Source organism: Mizuhopecten yessoensis, unplaced genomic scaffold (assembly GCF_002113885.1).
Source record: "Mizuhopecten yessoensis strain PY_sf001 unplaced genomic scaffold, ASM211388v2 scaffold2091, whole genome shotgun sequence".
In the NCBI taxonomy this organism is placed as follows: Eukaryota; Metazoa; Mollusca; class Bivalvia; order Pectinida; family Pectinidae; genus Mizuhopecten; species Mizuhopecten yessoensis.
The window spans coordinates 1,509,496-1,529,503 of NW_018404373.1; the positions used below are offsets into that span (position 1 = coordinate 1,509,496).

Genomic DNA, 20,008 nt, shown 5'->3' on the forward strand with positions numbered 1-20,008 from the left:
TTTATATTGTGTAAATTAAAATCTCAAAATTTTAACTCTATCGGATATCCAATTTCTTTCATGATCTCATTTCGATAACAAGTAAGGTTCATCTAGGTTTTAGCTTAAAGTGAATCATCGAGTACGACATGTAATATATACAGAAAAGAAACTAAAAACGCACTTGTTTGGCATACAGGAGTGCTGGTTAGGTACAACTCTCAATGACTTCGTTTGTCCAAATATTCATTTTATCCATATCAATATCAACGACTTTTACATGCAATTTGGACAAACACCTAAACTGAACAATGGTGTACGTGTTACCGTATAGGTTTCAGAGTAAGATTTCATCGGCTTCAGTATCCCTTGTTTTCGCTGGCCGATGAGCTGGAGAAAGGCCAACAAGGCTTTAGGAAATGATTTATGCAGCAACTCACAAAGCTTGGATTAGTGTAAGAGGACAGAAAGAATGTAAACGAAAACAAGTCATAATCCTTCAAGACTCCACAGAAATGTTATCCGGAAACAACACAGTGCTAAACTTCACAAACTTCATTATTATAAAATTACAGATTTTCTGAACTGGTAAATATTTAACGAGTTTTTACTTGAACTTCTAGTAGTGTGGTATTCCTTTGGCACTCGTTGTAGTCTCCAACCGACTCAAGACGATTTATTTAGGAGAAAAGGATATAATCTGAACAACTGCACGTGAAGGGTAAGATTTAAATGCTCCTAATTGCATGTAAAGTGGAAGATTATCTCCAAATAATGGACAGAGAGGGAAACATTTTACTTCTAACACTACCTACATACGGTAAAGGGTAAGCGTTACCTACTTGCCTTAAGTAAAAGGAAACATAACTACTCTGATATTATGTAAAAAGTTTAATGCTACTTATGATGCACGTTATGGTAAGATTTCACTACTCATAATGTGGTATTTACGGTAAAGGGTAAAGCTTTACTTCCAATACTTAACGTAAATGGGGAAAAAATACAAATAAAACTAGGCGGAAAGATAGTGTTTCACTACTACTAATGTACGTTGTATATTAAACCACTAATACTGTAAGTAAAGTTTAAGATATTACCACTAATAGTGTACGTACGGGGTAATGTTGTTGTACATGGTAACACATTTTACTGGTAAAGCTTAATGCAGTTTGGTAAAATTTTACCCTTTTCTTGATTTATTTAGCGAAATCCTTTTTACAAGCTTTTATTTTATGTTAACAGTACAGTATCATTGCTCATTTTCACAAGAGATTAAAGTTGGAGTTTCTGAAATGTGCAAAAGACTGCGAATTCAAATGTTTATACATTTAAGAAAGAAGATAAAACATGAAGGTCAATAACAATGGTTTTAGTCTCTTTGTTTGAAATAAAATATAAATGGAATAGGAAAAAAACACTTAAAATTGTATATAGGGCAAACGTGCTAACGACTGCATTGTTTGGTACCAATAAATTATTTGGTCGAACGTCTGTGATAGCTTAGAACTTCTACACTGAAATGCTTCTTTATTTTGCTTGCTTCATTTGCTGATTAATACACGTATCTAGAGGTATGCTTGTCTTGGTTCAAATAGCTTCAGGAGTACATCACCTTCACGTTCTTTTCTACTGTAGGAGGCAGATGTGACTCTTACATAAGGTGCATGATTGCTTGAGAACTAAATTATTTCGAAAACAAGTGCTTTGATAACATAAACCGAGTGTTTAGTTTTATGGCGTCGCATGCAATAACGTGATTGGTTTATGAACCCCACTGTTACTTGTTCTGCCTAATTTAACATGTATACCGACTCGTGGTATAAACGACGGGCACGTTGCCCCTGGAAGATATAAATACAGGAAACATTACTAACTTCTCACGATATTTGGCATCTAGACGTTTAATAAAACATGGGTGGGCTTTACTAATAGCAAGTAAATTATTGTTTACTATCACAAATGAACAAAAAATGTCATCATGTATTTGAACCCTCACTTGCCTCATAGCAATCTATGTGTTGTGAGGAAACTGATGACAGGGCAAACCCGTCATTATGTATATAGCTAAGGATATGTACAATGGAAATTCGATCTATCTTTAACTAACGTCTGCGTAACATGAACAAATCGAATGTTCTCATCTGCGACTGAAAATGGCTTCCAGCAATTGAACACTTTTTATTACAATGTACTATGATGTTATTGGAAAACAAACTACAAACTATTATTTTTCTTCTTTCTAGTTGTTTGATGTAGAATAATGTTCATATAAGATTTCCAAAGTGTACCTTTGATCTAAACGGCACGAAAATACACAAGAAAAAATTATTTTAATAATAGTACTTATTGAAAAATCTAGAGCAAAGCTTTTCATTCACGTATCGTTTTGAGAAGTAAAAATTTAACCTAAGATATAGAAAAATAAATATCACACACACACACACACACACACGGTGAATAAACTCATTGATTTATCCACTCCTTTTCATTATACCAGACACCGGTAACTACCGATTACCTGTAATTACCTTTGACACCTGAGTAGGGAGAGGCCGTGTGGATTAGAGGTATCCACACGGAATATTGTAATCATTTAACCTTGGTATAATTACCTGTTTATAGTTATAGGTATGCTAGATATCTGTAATAATTAATTCCTTAGAACTAGTGAAAGGACATTGAATAGTGTATATAAAAACGTCCAGGTAAATGACAGGCCTTTTTCTGCACGATACTGTTTATTTGACTCCCTGTTGAACTAAAGAATATGTGAGTAATTATATACTACGTATTTAAAGTACCGTGAGTGACGTAAATCAGAACACTTGCCCATGACGACGACTTCGTTTACATGTATAATAATTATAACTACAGATGTTGATGTAAATAAATTTACAAAAACGATAGCTTCGTATCAGCGATCGATCAAATGCTGATGCTGCAGTTTCAGAATCATTTGGTTTGAAGAATAATCTTAACATAATCTTTATGCTTTTTCCGAAGTATCATCATCATCATCATCATCATCATCACAGCAAAATCTCGGTTTTAAGTTCAGCGGTATTCATTTAAATAACTTGCTAGTACAAAGGTGCCAAGACAATGTTTGTATGTAATTGGCAGTGCAAAGGGGTTAGGGCAATATATGTATGTAATTAGCAGTTAAAAAGGTTAAGACAATGTTTGTATGAAATTTGCAATTTGGAAGGGTAAATACAATGTATGTAAGCAATTGGCAGTACAGAGGGGTCAAGATAATATGTGTATGCAATTTGCAGTATAGCGGGGTTAATACAATGCTTTTATATAATTGGCTGTATAGAGAGTTCAGACAATGCTTTTATATAATTGGCAGTATAGAGGGTTCAGACAATGTATGTTATGTCAATATTTTTCAGTAGAGCCAGGTTAAAACAATGAAGCAATCATAACATATATATATGATCAAATAACAGGGAGAAAATATTATTTGTCATTAGAGTTTCTGATCTATCGCCTTTCTTGAAGATGCAACATATATCTAGACATGTGTATATAAGATCTGTCTGAGTACAGAACAATACTTGAACCACCCGACACGAGACACCTGTGTATTAGATAGCACGTGACTTAGAATATTGTTATGTGATACTCTAAAATGGAAACATATGTAAGATAAAAATTATTATTATTGAAACAAGAAACCCAAACTCATGTGCATCAAATCAGACCAGAGTTTGCAATCGATATCTCACTTAACGTCCCGCGTGGTTCTTACAACAGGTTTACATATGATATTCAAATATGAAAAAAACATGAGTTCGTGATTTGTTATAAACTTGTTTGGTAATGAACAAGGTTGGTGTCCTCAACTGCCAGATAACAGGTTTGTAATACATGCATTTTACAATTACGTAAAACACTGTCGTTGATAGGTGGTTATGCTACTGAAGTGGATCCAGTCGGGTGTAGTAACATAGCAAGACTTTGAGGTAAAGTTGATACATCTGTAGTTTTCACGGTGAAAGAATTCTCCCAAACAACGCACGTGAGCTTTTGTTTTCTACTTCTATATCAAGTTGTTTGATGTGTCACATAAGATCAATGCTTATGTGATGTTAAATACGTATCATTGCTTACAGATCCGATAAAACATTATAGGGATGCATGCTGTCATATATTATATTTGTATGTCTTCACGGCTCGTGTTATTAGTTTTGTATAGCTCTCACTTCATTCCATGCGTATGGATATCAATGTATATGTTTTATTCTACTTTTAAGAGTCCAGCTAACTATTTCAGCCAAAATTACAAATAGCAAATGGTCTGAAGACACTAAAAACTGTATATGACTATTGTTCCGAACATAATCATGCATGCCAGACGTTTTCTGCACTGAAATGTTTTGTAAATTATCTACCCTTCCTTTTTCACTTCCCTGCTACGTCCTCATTTGACGTTAACTGTTCCGAGATCGTTAAACTTCATACAAACAAAAAGTTATTGAGAGCACCATAAACCTAGTAGTCGATTTATTGATATGATAAATAGCATTTTCATTGAACACTTTTTTTTTTTTAATTTAGATATTACTTCTTTTTACGTATCTCTTGGGACCTGCTCAGTGGCACCGAATCTTACCTTAATTTCTGCCCCTTGATTATGTAAACATTTGGAAACAATAGCTACCAATTGATCTTTTTAAAGAATTAAACCCATACAAAGGGAACAGGTTATTGCACCATAAAGCCAATTCTTCCATTTAAACCTCAGCAGCGATACTGTTATACTACCGGTAAAAAGGGGGACAATCAAGAGGTTCCTTTAATAGGAACACGTAGGCCCAGTCCAGTTGGTATTCCAGTGTATTTTTTTTATTTTTCATTACATGGTAGCTAAAGAAATAAATGTGTAAGCGAACGGCATGATATATGTTGTTAATTTGTTACAAAAGATACATCAGATTTCAAATTTCAAAATTCAAAAAATGAACAATTTCAAAAATTAACATACTTTTACAGTAAGCGTATTAAGCTTGAAAACAAATAGATTGTTTGAATTTTAAGTCATTTTTACGATAGGTGATTCGAGACCAGATTTGACGGTAGATACAATAGAATGTATTGTATTGTGTGTATTACCGGCTGGTATTAAACACCGTATTATTAAATGTATGCCCCCCACCTGGCTTGAACATTAGAATACACAATCCCTACATAGGTACTTAACGAAAAGCACTGCATATGCATGAATAATTCAAGATTGTACCATCGATTCGGGAGACGTATTGACTTGGTATCACTTGACTTGTTTTCAATACGGCTCTATAGAGCAATGGTTTTTACTCCTAAGCAATCTAACAAAGCATTGTACCTCTCAACACAAGCCTGCTAAAATACAGCAAACAATGGAACAAAAGAAAGCATCGATATATCCCCGCTTAAAAATAATGGTGGACGGAATGAATAAAACCAATTTAATTCGTATTATAGAAAATTACAGTTCGATAAAACGATATTATGCAGGTAAATTTTTTGTTGGTTTCATGGATAACCGATGTTTCATACAGATTTCTCTTGCAGTTAAAGATATATAGCTAAAATTTAGATATTTAACGATATTGCTTGAACTAAAGGGATATTAAATGTCAAACTTGCAAATAAACAGAGAAAAAAACAGCAAACATGACAATATATAGAACTGCGAACTTATATTTTCTGCTTTTGCTCCTTTCAGTTTTGACTTTTTTTCTACAGTGTTCTTCATGTGTTCACAAAATGAGAAAAAATGACAAATAAATCATCAAAGCTCTTTCCCTTATCGATACCGAACCATTCATTAGTAAGAAACACCCTGGCAAACAATAGTTCGTTCTCTATTGCAAACGTTGTTCGTAGTATAGCAAATTAAATTTTCGAGATGTTTTTCACAAAATCGGATAAGATCGCAAAAACTTAACTAGTTACACTACGAACAGCGTTTGTAAAAGATGAGATACTATTATCCGTGGTGGATAATAAATGTTGCCAGCCTTTAGCAAAGGACTATACAACTTTACCGCTGTGCATCATACACCAACGATAGTATTCAAATAGAATATTGATGTTGACATTGTGTACATTATTCTAGTTTTGTTTGGTATGGTTTTATATTGTTTAACGTTCTATTCTAAACGACAATGACACGATAGAGTCGGGCTGTCAATACATACAACACAATGCGTCTACATCTGAGCATTAAACGTTTAATGTACACGAACCATTAACTATTTATTACATACAAGTTGTAAAAAGGTTACTCAACAATCGAAAGTCCTGCTTTTGTTGTTGATTTGTGGACCATCAAAAGACAGTACCGTTAAACATTTAACGGACTGGAGAAGTGGTTTAGATATTCTCATAACATAGTTGTGGCGTGCTATTTACAAACGGGATGTCGAGACATCAGAGTTACACGATAAGCCTATGATATTGAGCCCCTTTACGTTCTATTGTAGTGTGTGACTGGCCAGTGTTAATTACCTGCCCTAAGGAGCAATCGGTGCGGTTATAATGTTCTTTTTCGGCGATTGTCCATATCACATTATTAAATGATTGGCTTTGTTGTAAGTAATACACACCACTGTATAGGTATATATATCAAACGAACTGCCAAGTGCAGTGGGTCAGATTTGTATATATATATATATATAAACTGCACGTGAACACGACAAGCCTGCAAATCTACATAGCAACATATCCGATCAATGAACGTCTGTGATTGGTTGATCGATACGTGTCATTGTAGTTGCGCTGAGATTTGGTCAAATCTCGTTTTTGTATAAAACTTTTATATTTTGTAAGAGCTGAGTACCTTTAAACTACGCTGATATATAGCAAATCTGTCCAACGTTAAGAGTGGTCACGCACATGTGCCCACAAATTATCTCATGTATCACCAGTTCTAGCTTGTTATATCAGTATATGTGGGTACAAATGTTAGACATTTAAGTATCATTGTGGACTAGGCTATCTTGGCTGGATTAAAGTTGGTGACACTTTTGAACTAACATATAGAAGTCGTCGGTTCGGAAATACAGCCAAGCTGGATACCACATCAGATAAGGGGGGTAGCTCCCTCGCCCATATCGAGGTAAGTTACATATAGTGTTGCCTCTTTATTGTTTGGCATATAGGGCTTACCCTACATAGCATTGTTTTGATTATACATGTATATGAATTATTTTCCGGCCTGTATATTTCTGTTATTGTTATAGGACGTTGTTGTATGCTATAGATATGGTGTTTGGCACAACTGGAACATTGATAAATTACAAACAAATAGTACAATGATTCTATTGTAGCTGTTTTATACCTAAACATTCCTTAACATATGTAAAACGCAGCCAGTCGCCATTAACGTCTGCATGTAGCACCACAAAATGAAAAATGCCAGGAAGGGAAACAAGAAGCCTATTCCTATAAAGGAAGAGAAAAAACAAGAAGACTTACATTTAACGGTAAAATATGACGTCTTAATAGTTACCTTTCATCTATCATATCATTTCTTGCTATATTGTTAGTTGAGTAAATTATATAAACAGAGTGCGTATAGGCAACGAACCATCTGAAGTAAGAAATTGTCATGATATCGTACATCTTTGCTTGAATATAGTTCTGAAATATTAGACAAACTACATCAAATCTTTGATATACTCGATAGATTAAACATTAAATATACTTCGGTATTGATAAAAGATACATGAAACATGCATTTTGTACCATCAGCACGCAAAGAAGTACGTTGCATGACAGTGCATCGTGGACACTGAAGTTAGCCATCTAGCTCATTCAAGCTACAATTTCTATTCGGATGCTTATAGCGGTATTATGTTTGTGAAGACTTTATAACAATACATCTATATCCTCAGGCAAGGGATTACGTAGTGATGCTTGTAGAGTTGCCACTGTAAGAATTCTTCCATTTATTTTTTAGCATATGTGGCAAGCTAATTTTAATTATTTCTCGTCATGTGACATTTTATAGCCATGCGCTAATGCAATATTTTTAAGTACGTTTTATAAAGATCAGCAATTTAAATCTTTATTTAAAATCATTTACTAAACAAAAATATCTTGTGTAAAGTAACTTTATATATGACTCGCGTATTATAGAATGGACATTATGACCATCTTAATGTGTGACAACTGTACACTAAGTTTGTTATGAGCTTACATATAATGTATAGATATAATGCTAGCTTTTCTTTGAGATTGATAGATAATTCATTGTCATAAATATGTTAATTATACACCATAACAATAGCAGAATCCTATCAAGCTTCGTATAACAGGTTGGCCCGTAACATGAGATGCCTTATACCTGTAAAGGTCGATAGTAAGATTAGCTGGCTGTATAAAGTCATTATGTTAACGAAATATAAGTATATGTCCTGTAGAGACACAATACATAAATAACAATGGCAGTAGGTTACATACGTGAGGGACAGATTTCGGATCTATCACTTGAAGACGTTCTGAATACAGGTATGTTGTTATTCTTCTATATCGACCTGTTAATATAAAATGAATTCAATGTATATATAAGTATATCAGTAACAGACGACAATGAAAGAATAAATGTCGAATTTATCAGAAAACTTTGCTCAGTTTTAAAAAACAGGACGAATTTTACATTTAGACATTAGCAATCATTAAATATAACATTATTGGGAAACATCGGGCGAAACCAAGCTGGATTTCTTTAATGATTAAAATATATTTCGAGGAAAAAAATAGCAACTTTTCAATGATATTAATAGGCTAATGGATAGCGCGGTGTCTCCTATTTGGCTACTCATACATCACATGAACAACTTTATGTCATGATGAGATGAGAAATTGCCTCTGCATTGTGTATTAAAAAACTAATTCTAATGATATTTTCATCGCTGATACTTATTTCTGTTATCGATATGCAAACCTTTTAATTAGAATAGATGAGTATAACAACTGGTATGTCGATAGACTCCTGTTACAATCATCTAATCTAGTTATAGGTAAAATGTTTTGTAACCAGGCATGGACGTTGATAAATGGAACTCCACGGACACCTGTTGAAACAGGGTGATGTGTGATAATGTTAAATAACAATGCTTATTTCATTGATAATCTGATTGTCAGAGTTCCATTGACCGATCGTGTATTAGAACGTCAGCTGGAAACAACGATACTATGATCATATACACCATGAAAAATCAATCTTAATCTATTTGTGAGCCCAAAGGGTACATTAAAGAAATACAAATTTTAAAGCACGTTAAAGTCAAATATTGATTTCCTGTTGCATATTCACAAAGTATGGTGTGTATATAATTAGAACCACTTTCGTTTAAATGGAGTATCAACTTGTGGACTATATCAAATTTTAGACAAATAGAAGTTTCGACAGAAATAGCACAGAAATAATTGACACAAAGAGACAAATACCTTCAGTAAACTTCAGAAACAGTAACGCTAGATATTTTTACTGCATTGTCACAGTGTAAAATCATTAAAACAAACATTAGCTATTAGTATTTACACGTTTACTAAAGGAATCAAATCAATTATATGTGCCGTTTCCGATTCAATACAGATGTGTCCGACCTACACATATATGTTAAGTGTTGTATAGATAAATGTAAAGTCAGTTCAACTGAAGAAGAAATAGAAACCGCCCGCTCTTTAACCCGTAACATCTTTTCATTTCATTTAAACAAATGGTATTGTTTTATAACAAATGGATTGGAAAACAGGCTAACCTATATAAGTTTTCTATTGGTTACATCTCCCTGTATTTGGTAATGTTTTCGTGTTTCTAATTAACTGATAAGCAATGACATGTATATTAGGGATATATGTTAGTTACCTTACTTTCCATGGTTTTCGTTTCCAAAATTCCTAACTAAAACAATTGTCAAACAATATTTACGAATGGTGCTTAAAAGCTTTCTAGGTAACTGATGATAACTTATGCATTTTTATTTATATGCATGTGTTGCTATGTATTTTGGAAAGGATTATATTAAGTTGTAATAACTTGTGCCCAATCCATTTGTGATGATTGAAAATTAAATATAATTAAACTAAATATATGACACCTTTGAAATGTGTTGAAAAATGTAGGCATTGGTAAAAACTAGCTAATTCTGCATGCTTAGATCAAAGGGAGCTAACTCTTACAGAACTAACAGGTATCATTGTGTTGCACCATGTTGCCTTAAGAGGGTATATACAAACATTAATCAACCGGAACCAATCAATATAATTAGCCTAAAATAACGCATGTTTTTTTTTATCAAACTGCATCAATGATGAACCGCTCAATAAGCTTTTAACACCTTTTACGGTACATAATCATTAACAATTAAGTTTACTGTACATGCTTCTTAGTTGACTCTACGTACCCAGCATGAATGTAAACGGGTAAAATATATCAAATCACGTTTAAACTTTCAATATCATGATTGTCTTTAGAATTTCTCCTGATAATGTTAATGTTATATGCTTCGTCATCATGACATGCACATCTAATAAAAAAATATTCAAAAGAAAATCATTTAAACCCTCTTTTGCAATCCAAATTATTGCCTTTTTTAAGCACCTATCGTGAGATGGATCCCATATATATACATTATGCACGTGTATTTGTACCGCTAAGCCAAGTACTTATCATTTGTAGATAGTTGTTTTTCATTTGTAGCGCTAAGATAAGTGTTTATTATTTGTAGTGCTAAGATAATAACTGAACATCTGCAGCACTAATATACATTGAATTAACAGTTTGTATTGGTGAAATAATCAATTAATTTGTAGCGTTAAAATACTGTTGATAATTTTTAGTACTAAGATAATAACTTAACATTTATACTGGTAAAAAAACAACATAATCCATGTGTAGCGTTAACAAATTGGTCATTATTTGTAGCGCTAAGATAATATCTTATCATTTGTAGCGCTAAGATAATATCTTAACATTTATAATGACAAGATAACATTTATAATTTTGAAATTAATTAAAAATAACTTTGCCTCGAAAATTGAACTTTGTTAAAACTTGATGAAAACGTTTATTTCCATAACCATTTTTTATCAGCTTACTTCTTTTCACAAGCTGAATATTCAGACAGAAAGAAATTATAATGAACAAATTCTTAAAAATTTAGGTGATGCATATGATTGAAATCCCCTTAGCAAAGAAACACTCATCATTAAGTGACATTTAATACCGTGCAGTATAAATCAATTTCATACAGACATGTGCTTTTAAAATGGACATCAACACATAACAAAGGACCGATTTGCATGTACCTACTAACCGGCTCATCTATACATATTAACACAAGCGAAAATGACATCGTGAAATGAAAGATAAGATAAGTGGTTTTTTTGGCCACACGCTAGGAGAAGATAAGTGGATGTTTATCTCTTAACGTCAAATTGATTTCGTAATGGGTTCGTGTTCGTTTATCCTCTCATTTTAAAAAAAAACCACTTTTTTTAAATCACCGCTAATTGAAGACTTTCTAGACGTATGATGGTTATTCATGAACATTGACAGGTATCCGTATATAAACTATTACGTTACAATAAGCTGTATATCAGCTTTAGACTCCCGACAGCTCATTTGAGGCAAGATAAGATTACACTAAGTCATGAAGGGTATCCCTATAGACGTTTGGTCGATAGGTCACGTGTACCAAGGACAGTGGTCTAAGACAAAGCCAGTCACATATAGCAAGGACTTGTATATATATGTGTGTGTTACCTGCTTAATCTCTCACACCTGTTATAGAAGATATATGCTACACGAGCCGGGGGACTACGTGCATAAAAGTTGATTTAAATCTTGGATAAAGTCACATAAATGCATAATACGATGTAGATATATGCAACCTGTGGTATAGACATTTAAAACTCCGCACTGGGATTCATTTTGACTTACCTGTGTGTTTTGGACTTACCTGTTGATTAACATACCTGTACGAAATGGAGGGTGGAGGAGGTGTACATGTGGCTGTTAGCTACAGATACTCAAGTGCCAATAGGAGACAAAGCGTGGCCTCCTCTAACAAAACGGTAACGTACTCGCTGATTCTGATCTCTTTGTCGTCCGTATCTGATAAACAATAGATTATGTTGTCACATAATATATCAGGATCACACTACGATATTACGATTTAAACAAGTATACGATTTACCTGTATATTGTACATTTATGTATGCGTTTGGTCTCTAATGACTCAAAAGATAAAGTAAATGAAAAGATAAGTGGAAAGACCTGTTGATAAGTGCTCAAATTCACCGAAGACATAAGAAACCATGAATACCATGTATATGTTTTGTATGTTATTTGAAAGAATATTATGTTTCTTATGAATATTTATCATGAATAACCTTAGGATGTTATTGATGAGAAATAATCACCGACTGCTTTTTGTTTAAAACATTTCATATTGTGTGAAATGTCTGCCATAAAATAATAGGATTCAGAAGTACATATAAGCAATACGCGTGGATAAGAAAAGTATTTGATGCTGGATGACCAAAACGATAACGGCCAAATTCCAACTGTTGCTATTTACCGTATGTAGGTATAGCAACGATACACTGTTTGAGTCATTCTATAATGTATCCTATTTTATAATATACCTGACTTAATATCGGACATAAATCTATACACCGAGTATGCAGGCGACACGAGAAGTCCCTTACAACATAGTTATGTAGGGACATAGAAACGTACTGCGTATGCCTTCAACAGTCATTGTTAATAAATATGACCAAGGAATTCAAGGCGGGCAGTGGATATCATAGTCTGCGGATTTATAACGTTACACGGAATAGGATTACTGTATTAAAATACATCTGCTATTGGTTTACCTTTAAATATGGATTGAGTGTTCCTTTTGGGGGTATTAATTTTCTTTTATACAAATCAATGTATAGTTTGGGTTCGTAGAATATGCATAGAGTTCGTTCTGCCAATGTAATTACTGGGTTGAACATGGAGTAGCATACATAGACGAGTGTAAAAATTGTAATCGATATCTAACATGTAATTATCACATATTATAAAACCCCGTTCCTTCTCCTACTCTTAACATCACAGCTACCTACCTCTCTGTCACATTTTTAAAGTTTGAATACATTTGCAAAATTTTCTTTTAATCTTATTTTAAATTTTGTGAAGAATTTTCTTCAGATTTTTATGTCAATGATTGGATAACAGTTTTCTAATGGAGACCGTCACATAGGTTAGTAAAGTTTCTCTACTATGCTTGGTAATGTAATGCAATTCCTCCCACCACTCCTCAGAATTGTCTCCTGTTTTACCGGTAAAGTTTACCTCTATCGACCTGAATAGGATATGGTTTATCTGTCTTCTCCTCTATTATATCACATTATAGCACATTAAAGGAAATAATATTAACACGTTACGAAAGAAATACAAAATGACATGGAAGCCATGTTTTTGACAGATGAGTCTTTGTGCAAATCAAAAACAGATTACAAATGCTGAAAATAATTGTTTTCAAACAAACTTATAAAAGAATGGCAGAAAAAAAAGTTCCCCAACGGTGAGAGTATGCAAAAAAATCTTAATTATCTAGGTGAAATTCTGGAAAGTCGAACCCGAAGCTTAATGCAAAGCGTCGGGTTAGACAATCAAGATAATAACTCCTCTGTTTGTTAATTCTTTGTCTTACCTTAACGGTAGAGGACCATGCTATATGCCATTATTTACCAACTATACTTTCCTTTCCTGGGGCTGTCCTTTTAACTCTTATATCTAATATAACTTTGTTAAATTTCATTTTGACTTGCTGTGTGTTGGTGTCAATATGTAGAACTTGGCTTGTGATGGTACAATGCGCCTTCATTGTAATCCCTCGGGGAAAATATTGTCAATGTCAGGCGTTCCCATAACACAGAACTATGTGTATTACGATTGATCATGACCAAATGCACTAACGGTAACAATGACTACATATCTGATTTAAACGTATATGAAATATCGCCAAATAAAACATGTTTTCACTTTTTATGTTCATAAATGGATACCATCCAAAATTTCAAACAGATTTGTAATTGATTTTAAGGACGTTGCATCAAGGACAAAATTTAACAATATGTATTGACATTGTAATACAGCTACATAGATTTATTTGTAGACTGTTGCTTTTGTTTCAACTATCATCAGTGGTTGGTCCATATTGTCAGACGATGAAACTACATCCATTTAAACCGTAGCAACAGCATAAGTGGGGGATACATACAATCGGTAAGAGGTACCTGACGCATCATGGTGATAGTAGATCAACCAGCCATTGTTTTATACAGAGAACTATTGACGTGTTCCTTAGTTGTCCCCGTGAAGAACAGTATCGACCCAGCACACTCCAAACCTCTGATGCATTATCATTCAAATGGTAAATGGACAGCGCTTGATCTATAAAGAAAATAATGATTGTTAAGGGGAATATATTTAAATACTAGTAACAAAAGTGAGTGGTGGCTTTTATCAATTATTCACCGCCGCCATCACAAGTCTGTGAAATACAGTTTGTGGTCGGGTCCTGAACGGTTATGCATAATGGTTTACTCATTCAAGAACCCACTAGGTTCTATACCAGAAGCACAAGTACAGGTAGGTCACAATATTGCTGTATCTATGCTACTTACGAATATATTTTATTATGATGAGGATGAGAGGTAATAGAAAAGCAAATAATATTTGGTGATGACAATGAGATTCTAGTCAAATGCATTGTGTTTGCTTGTACAATTATTTGCTTAGGAAACTTATACTTAATTTGACATGAAACTTAGTTAAATAGAATCACGTCGATTTAAAAAACAATATGTTAGTACAAGTATCATATCTTAGATCAAGAGAATACTAGTATATTAAAACAATAGCTTGAGTGACAATATTAACATTATGACTTCTTAATGTTTAGGAAGGTCCAAAAAAGACTACTGTGGTTTAAGAATCTGTTTATGACTGACCTATCCTAAACTGATCATTATAAGATGACATGTTGCTTTGGTAACGTCAACGTGATCCTGTTGTTTTTCGTGGATTCGGTAATCATGCTAGTGAAAGTGACGTAATGACGTTACTGTCGTCATGGTGATATCATAATAAACCAAACGAATATTTCAATACTACTACTTGGTAAGGAAACTCTGATTTTAATGTTATGATAGTAAAATCTGGTTTATGGTAATACATTTGAGAGTGTTAAAAGTAAGGTACGATGTCGACTGACCAAATCGCCAAACATTTCGATCAATAATACATCGTTTAATAGCATTGCTGTCTTTATTAGAACAACAACGTTTAAACGTGCAAATGGTTTATAAACTGAAACTCATTCTGATGAATCTTATATCTGGCGGTTTCACTTTAATGTATCGTTTGAATTTTCAGTTGAACAGTTTGATTTCCGTTATATACTGGTGACGTAACACTCACATATCAATTCTATTTATAGCTGGTAATGGGTTTCGTATGTGAGTTGATCTGGACACTGGTTGTCAGACACTGGTTAATTTATAAAGGGTATATATCAATGGGACAGACAAACCAGCAGATATAGATCTGTTAAACGCTGTGTTTGTCAAGCTCGACCAGACAACATTCATACTAAGTCTTTATGTGCCATGCTCTATATTAACCAGATGCACAGTTCCCATGCTAGTGGCCAATATTTCTATCAAACACTTTAAGGTTTAAATTCCACGGTTGACCCACAGACAAATTGCATTTTAACGATTTCTTATTATGACTGTCTACAGGTAGAGGCGCTTTTGCTGACGTATCTTTCAAATGTATGTTGTTGTAATACATTATGTAGTCGTATTCCTAGCATTGTCTGCTTACCTTGTAAATGTGTGTGCCTTATTTTGGCTTACGTATATCACTCATGTTAATGCCGTTATAGATTTTGTTTAACTTTTGTAGATTCACTATGCATTCAATCAAACATTCTTATCAACAACAACAACAAAACAGAAACAACAAAAACAACAGCAACAACATTTTTTGTCAGATCTGAACTTGCACTGTACGTGCAAAAGACTTGGGAGTCAGCAAGCCAGTTTCAGTTTTTGAACCGTCAGGAGATGACAGTTTCCCGATTATTTATGTCTTATGTAGTTTTAATAATATATGATTTCGGAGCCGGCCAGCTTATCATTTTCAGTCTCGACCCTCCCACATGGATTCTTCTAACCCGTGTCTACAAACGGTTGTTATTATAATCTAATTACATTCAATAAGTAAATACAATTAGACAATGATAACAATGAAAGGAACGCTAATGTGGGGATAGATGGAGTAATACTGATAGTCGTCTCAGTATACTGTATTGCTTACGATAATAACAGAATTGAATACTTGAATGCAATTTGACTCCAACTCTTGAAATATGACTACATACAGGTAATAGATATCAAGAGGTAATAATGTATATCTCGTTACACATAAATCAAGAAGCATTTTTTTTTAAGTATAAAAATAAAATCTGGAAACTGTAAAACGATCTCAGACATTATTTTGTTTCTGGAGATCGTTTAACAACAATACCGAGATCTAAATACTTCCTTATTTGTATATTTAATTACAAATGATAAAAATATATTTCTGCTCCTATGTTTCAGGCGGAAACGGAAGTTAAATCCCAGACCTGTTCGGCCTCTCCCAACTCGACGCAGATGTTCCAGCGTCGTCCAATAAAAACGGCGCTTCATCAGGCCGTCATTGACTGTCGTCTGCATCAGGTGCGCCTGCTGGTGTCAAAACATGGCGTCAACGTTGACAGCAAAGATCTGAACGGTAGAACGCCGATGATGTTAGCCTGCATCATTGAGGAGGAGTTCGGATACCGAATGGCGAAAATCTTGTTGAAGGCCGGAGCTTTTCTGAACCTTCGCGATAATCTAGGAAGAACAGCACTTAGTTATGCATGCATGAACGGGAGGGAAGATATTGTGCGCATGATCATCCGAGAGGACGTGCTGGACATTAACGAGGCTGATAACGATGGCAACACACCGCTACACCATGCGGCGTCAAGCGGCAACCCGACCATCGTTACACAGCTCGTTGACTGTTTTGTGAGGTTTGGTTTGGATGTAGACACACGGAACAGTATGGGATATACGGCACTGTTACTTGCCTGTAAAAATGGTCATTTTGTGTCAGCACACGTGCTTATAAAGAAAGGCAGCGCAAACCCGAGTCTTCGAGATAACGAAGTATTTCTAAATGCGTCTGATTGGTCACAGCGAAGTCATGATGTCCAAAGCAAATTTGCTACACGGCGCGTTGCGCCCATGACTCCTGCGCCCATGTCATTCTCATTTTCGAGAGAATCGACCATGTACCAACGGACAACGACGCCGTCCTGTCATCATGTGAAAGGTCACCCAGATTTCTTCGCCACCTGGTCCGACAACGGTTTGCGACTTCCGGCGATGTTTTCCCCGAACGCACCGGCATTGGAAAGGAGTGAGACTTTCATAAATGGTAAAGACGCGCGTCAAATTGTTCTTAATGAGATAGACGATTACGAAACACAAAACCGGCCATCCTCGTTAAAGCGTTCTCGTGTTAGAAACCACCCACCCACAGCTAAATTACTAGCACTTAATCGCAGAAGCAAGACCACTGTGATACCAGATATGACAACCATATTTAGGATATATTCGGATCAGTACCAGCCCGACTGGAGAAAGAGGTCATCTTTGTCTAGAAACAGTAACTCACAGTTCTCCGTATACAGTTCTCGCACGAACTCTGAACTACCTGTGGAGGGCAATTAAATCAAACAGGATGCTTGGAAGTAATTTTTTCCGAGAAATTCAAAAAAGGGACTGATTATGTGATTTTATGAAATAATTTCGCATTGCTGAGTCATGGACAGTGTAGCTTTTCTGTCAATGTTTTTCTTTTGTCGGACGATGTAGACTTACATCATTTCGGACGCTGTCGGACAGTAACAAAGTCTGCTATATCAGGCGATGACAATTGAAATCAACAAGAATCGATCAATAGGTACCAGGATGACACGAACCCAACTAGTTCGATTAAAACATGTGTCACTGTACACATTTATTGTGTACACACGGCACTTCTGCGATGAAATCATCTTTATGTTTGTAACTTATGCCCACGTTCCACAGTCTGACATTGTTTGAAAAAGCTTTAGCACTGCTTTAAATAGTGCTTTGACACACTAACTGCATTTTCAAATTTATTTATTTATTTATTTATTTAATTAAAACAGACAATATGTGAACATGTATAGGTATTGTATTTTTTTATTACCAGAAACAATGACATTTCTATTTATAACAGACGGTCATGTGTGTTTATGTATTGTGTGTTTACTGGACATTAAGGCTGCGACCATGCATTTGATACCATGTATCCTACTCTAGGAAATACTTTTGATCTACGTTGATGTCGGGATACAATGATCAGGAAAACAAAATTCCGGATCATTACATTTATCAGTTTTTGTTATTCCTACCTTTTTTGGAAACAAAAATGACTGGACAAAGAAGGTTAAAGTTTATATACGTGTCCATTATCCAACGACATCCAGTAGTTTTATTGTACAGCAACTTAAAGAATCGAACGTTTATTTTCTTAGACGTAAGCAAATGCATTCATGTTCTTGGATTGTGCATTTTACGGTCCTCATCAAAACTGGGAGAAATTCCAGGATAATTTTCCCCAAGCGATCTACTTTGATTTACGATTCAAATATTTGTGTGTAGCATTATTTAGTGATATTTTTGTTTTTTATAATTTAAAAGTCATTTACACAACTCGCTATCAATCACTTTTAGCGAGATAACTAAATACGTATTGATATTGTAACGGCAGTACGTGCTTATTGTATAAGTTATCGATCAGTTCTATATCATCTTAACAGAACTGTCGATCGGTATTTAACTAAATCTTACACGTGTTGATAGGTCGATACTGGTTTAGAACTACGGGTGTTGTACTGTACGTGATCAACATTGTAAACATGAAATATCTCCGGTAATCCCCTGCGTTGTACATACGTAGAATTATTTCGTTGTTGAGGACTTTTCAATAAATATATTTTTGTTTATACCGTCAATCAATGAGTCTTTCCCTTTATACACAACAGGTTGTGAATAATACACGTAGTTTGACCTAGGTTAAAGGTCACAGGGACAACGTCAGCATATAATCCCTCACGCGAGCAGAACATCGCCCGGTATCCCCTGGGCCGATTATCCACTCCAGGTGCTTGTGTATCATACATTGGCGGTAGACTTTCGTGTTTAGCTTTGTTTTCAGAAGCACAGTAATCAAGTGTTTACATAAGATCAATGGGTATTGAAGCTAGGCATTCAGTAAGGATTATATTCGTTAATCCATTTTACCCTTGGAAATGCCCGATTATATTTCAAAGCTGTTGAATACAAGGACTGTACAATAAACACATTGTAATATACACCGTTTACTTACTGTTTTCGCAACGATGGATAGCCAGAAGAGGCTATTTCTGTTGGCTTTTCATTTTTGTATCCACACGATTCCGGGATCATGAAATTAAAAGACTTGATATTTACAAAATTTTAAGAAATACATGTGTAATGATATTATTATTCTCAATTTATTGAAGCTTGTTATTGTCATTATTATTGTTGTTGATGAGTGACGAGGCATTCTCACACACTCACAGGTAAATGTGTATTTTAAATCAAAATTTAAAAAAAAAAAGTTGTTTCAAGTGGCTATTAATTATAATAAAAATATACTATTAATTAAAAAGAGGGGGTAAAGTTGTGTGGGCGGTCCTTTCAGACTTCGTTTAGGCGGCTTTTGAGGACCTCTTTTATGCTATTAATTATACAGGTTTTGTGCTGGTAACATGGGCTCAAATTACCTGTCTGGGTTTCATATTTCCCGAGCCGAACAGGCTGTACAACGATACGGCAAACTCTAAAAAAATCATATAAATCAAATTCAAATAAC

General features: G+C 34.5%; 1 protein-coding gene across 8 annotated transcripts; it reads left to right on the top strand.

Moving 5' to 3' along the window:
• Positions 1–389: 389 nt before the first annotated feature.
• Positions 390–18,291, top strand: LOC110445174 (serine/threonine-protein phosphatase 6 regulatory ankyrin repeat subunit A-like). 8 transcript variants are annotated; one of them, XM_021489642.1, is made up of 2 exons: positions 390–700; positions 16,648–18,291. In XM_021489642.1, the coding sequence occupies exon 2, from the start codon at positions 16,702–16,704 to the stop codon at positions 17,809–17,811; it is 1,110 nt and encodes a 369-aa protein (XP_021345317.1). In that variant the 5' UTR covers positions 390–700; positions 16,648–16,701; the 3' UTR covers positions 17,812–18,291. The 8 variants fall into 8 exon arrangements, with proteins under 8 accessions (XP_021345317.1, XP_021345319.1, XP_021345318.1 ...); XM_021489644.1 differs by lacking the exon at positions 390–700 and adding an exon at positions 3,757–3,844; XM_021489643.1 differs by lacking the exon at positions 390–700 and adding an exon at positions 3,877–3,950.
• The last annotated feature ends 1,717 nt before the right edge of the window (positions 18,292–20,008 follow it).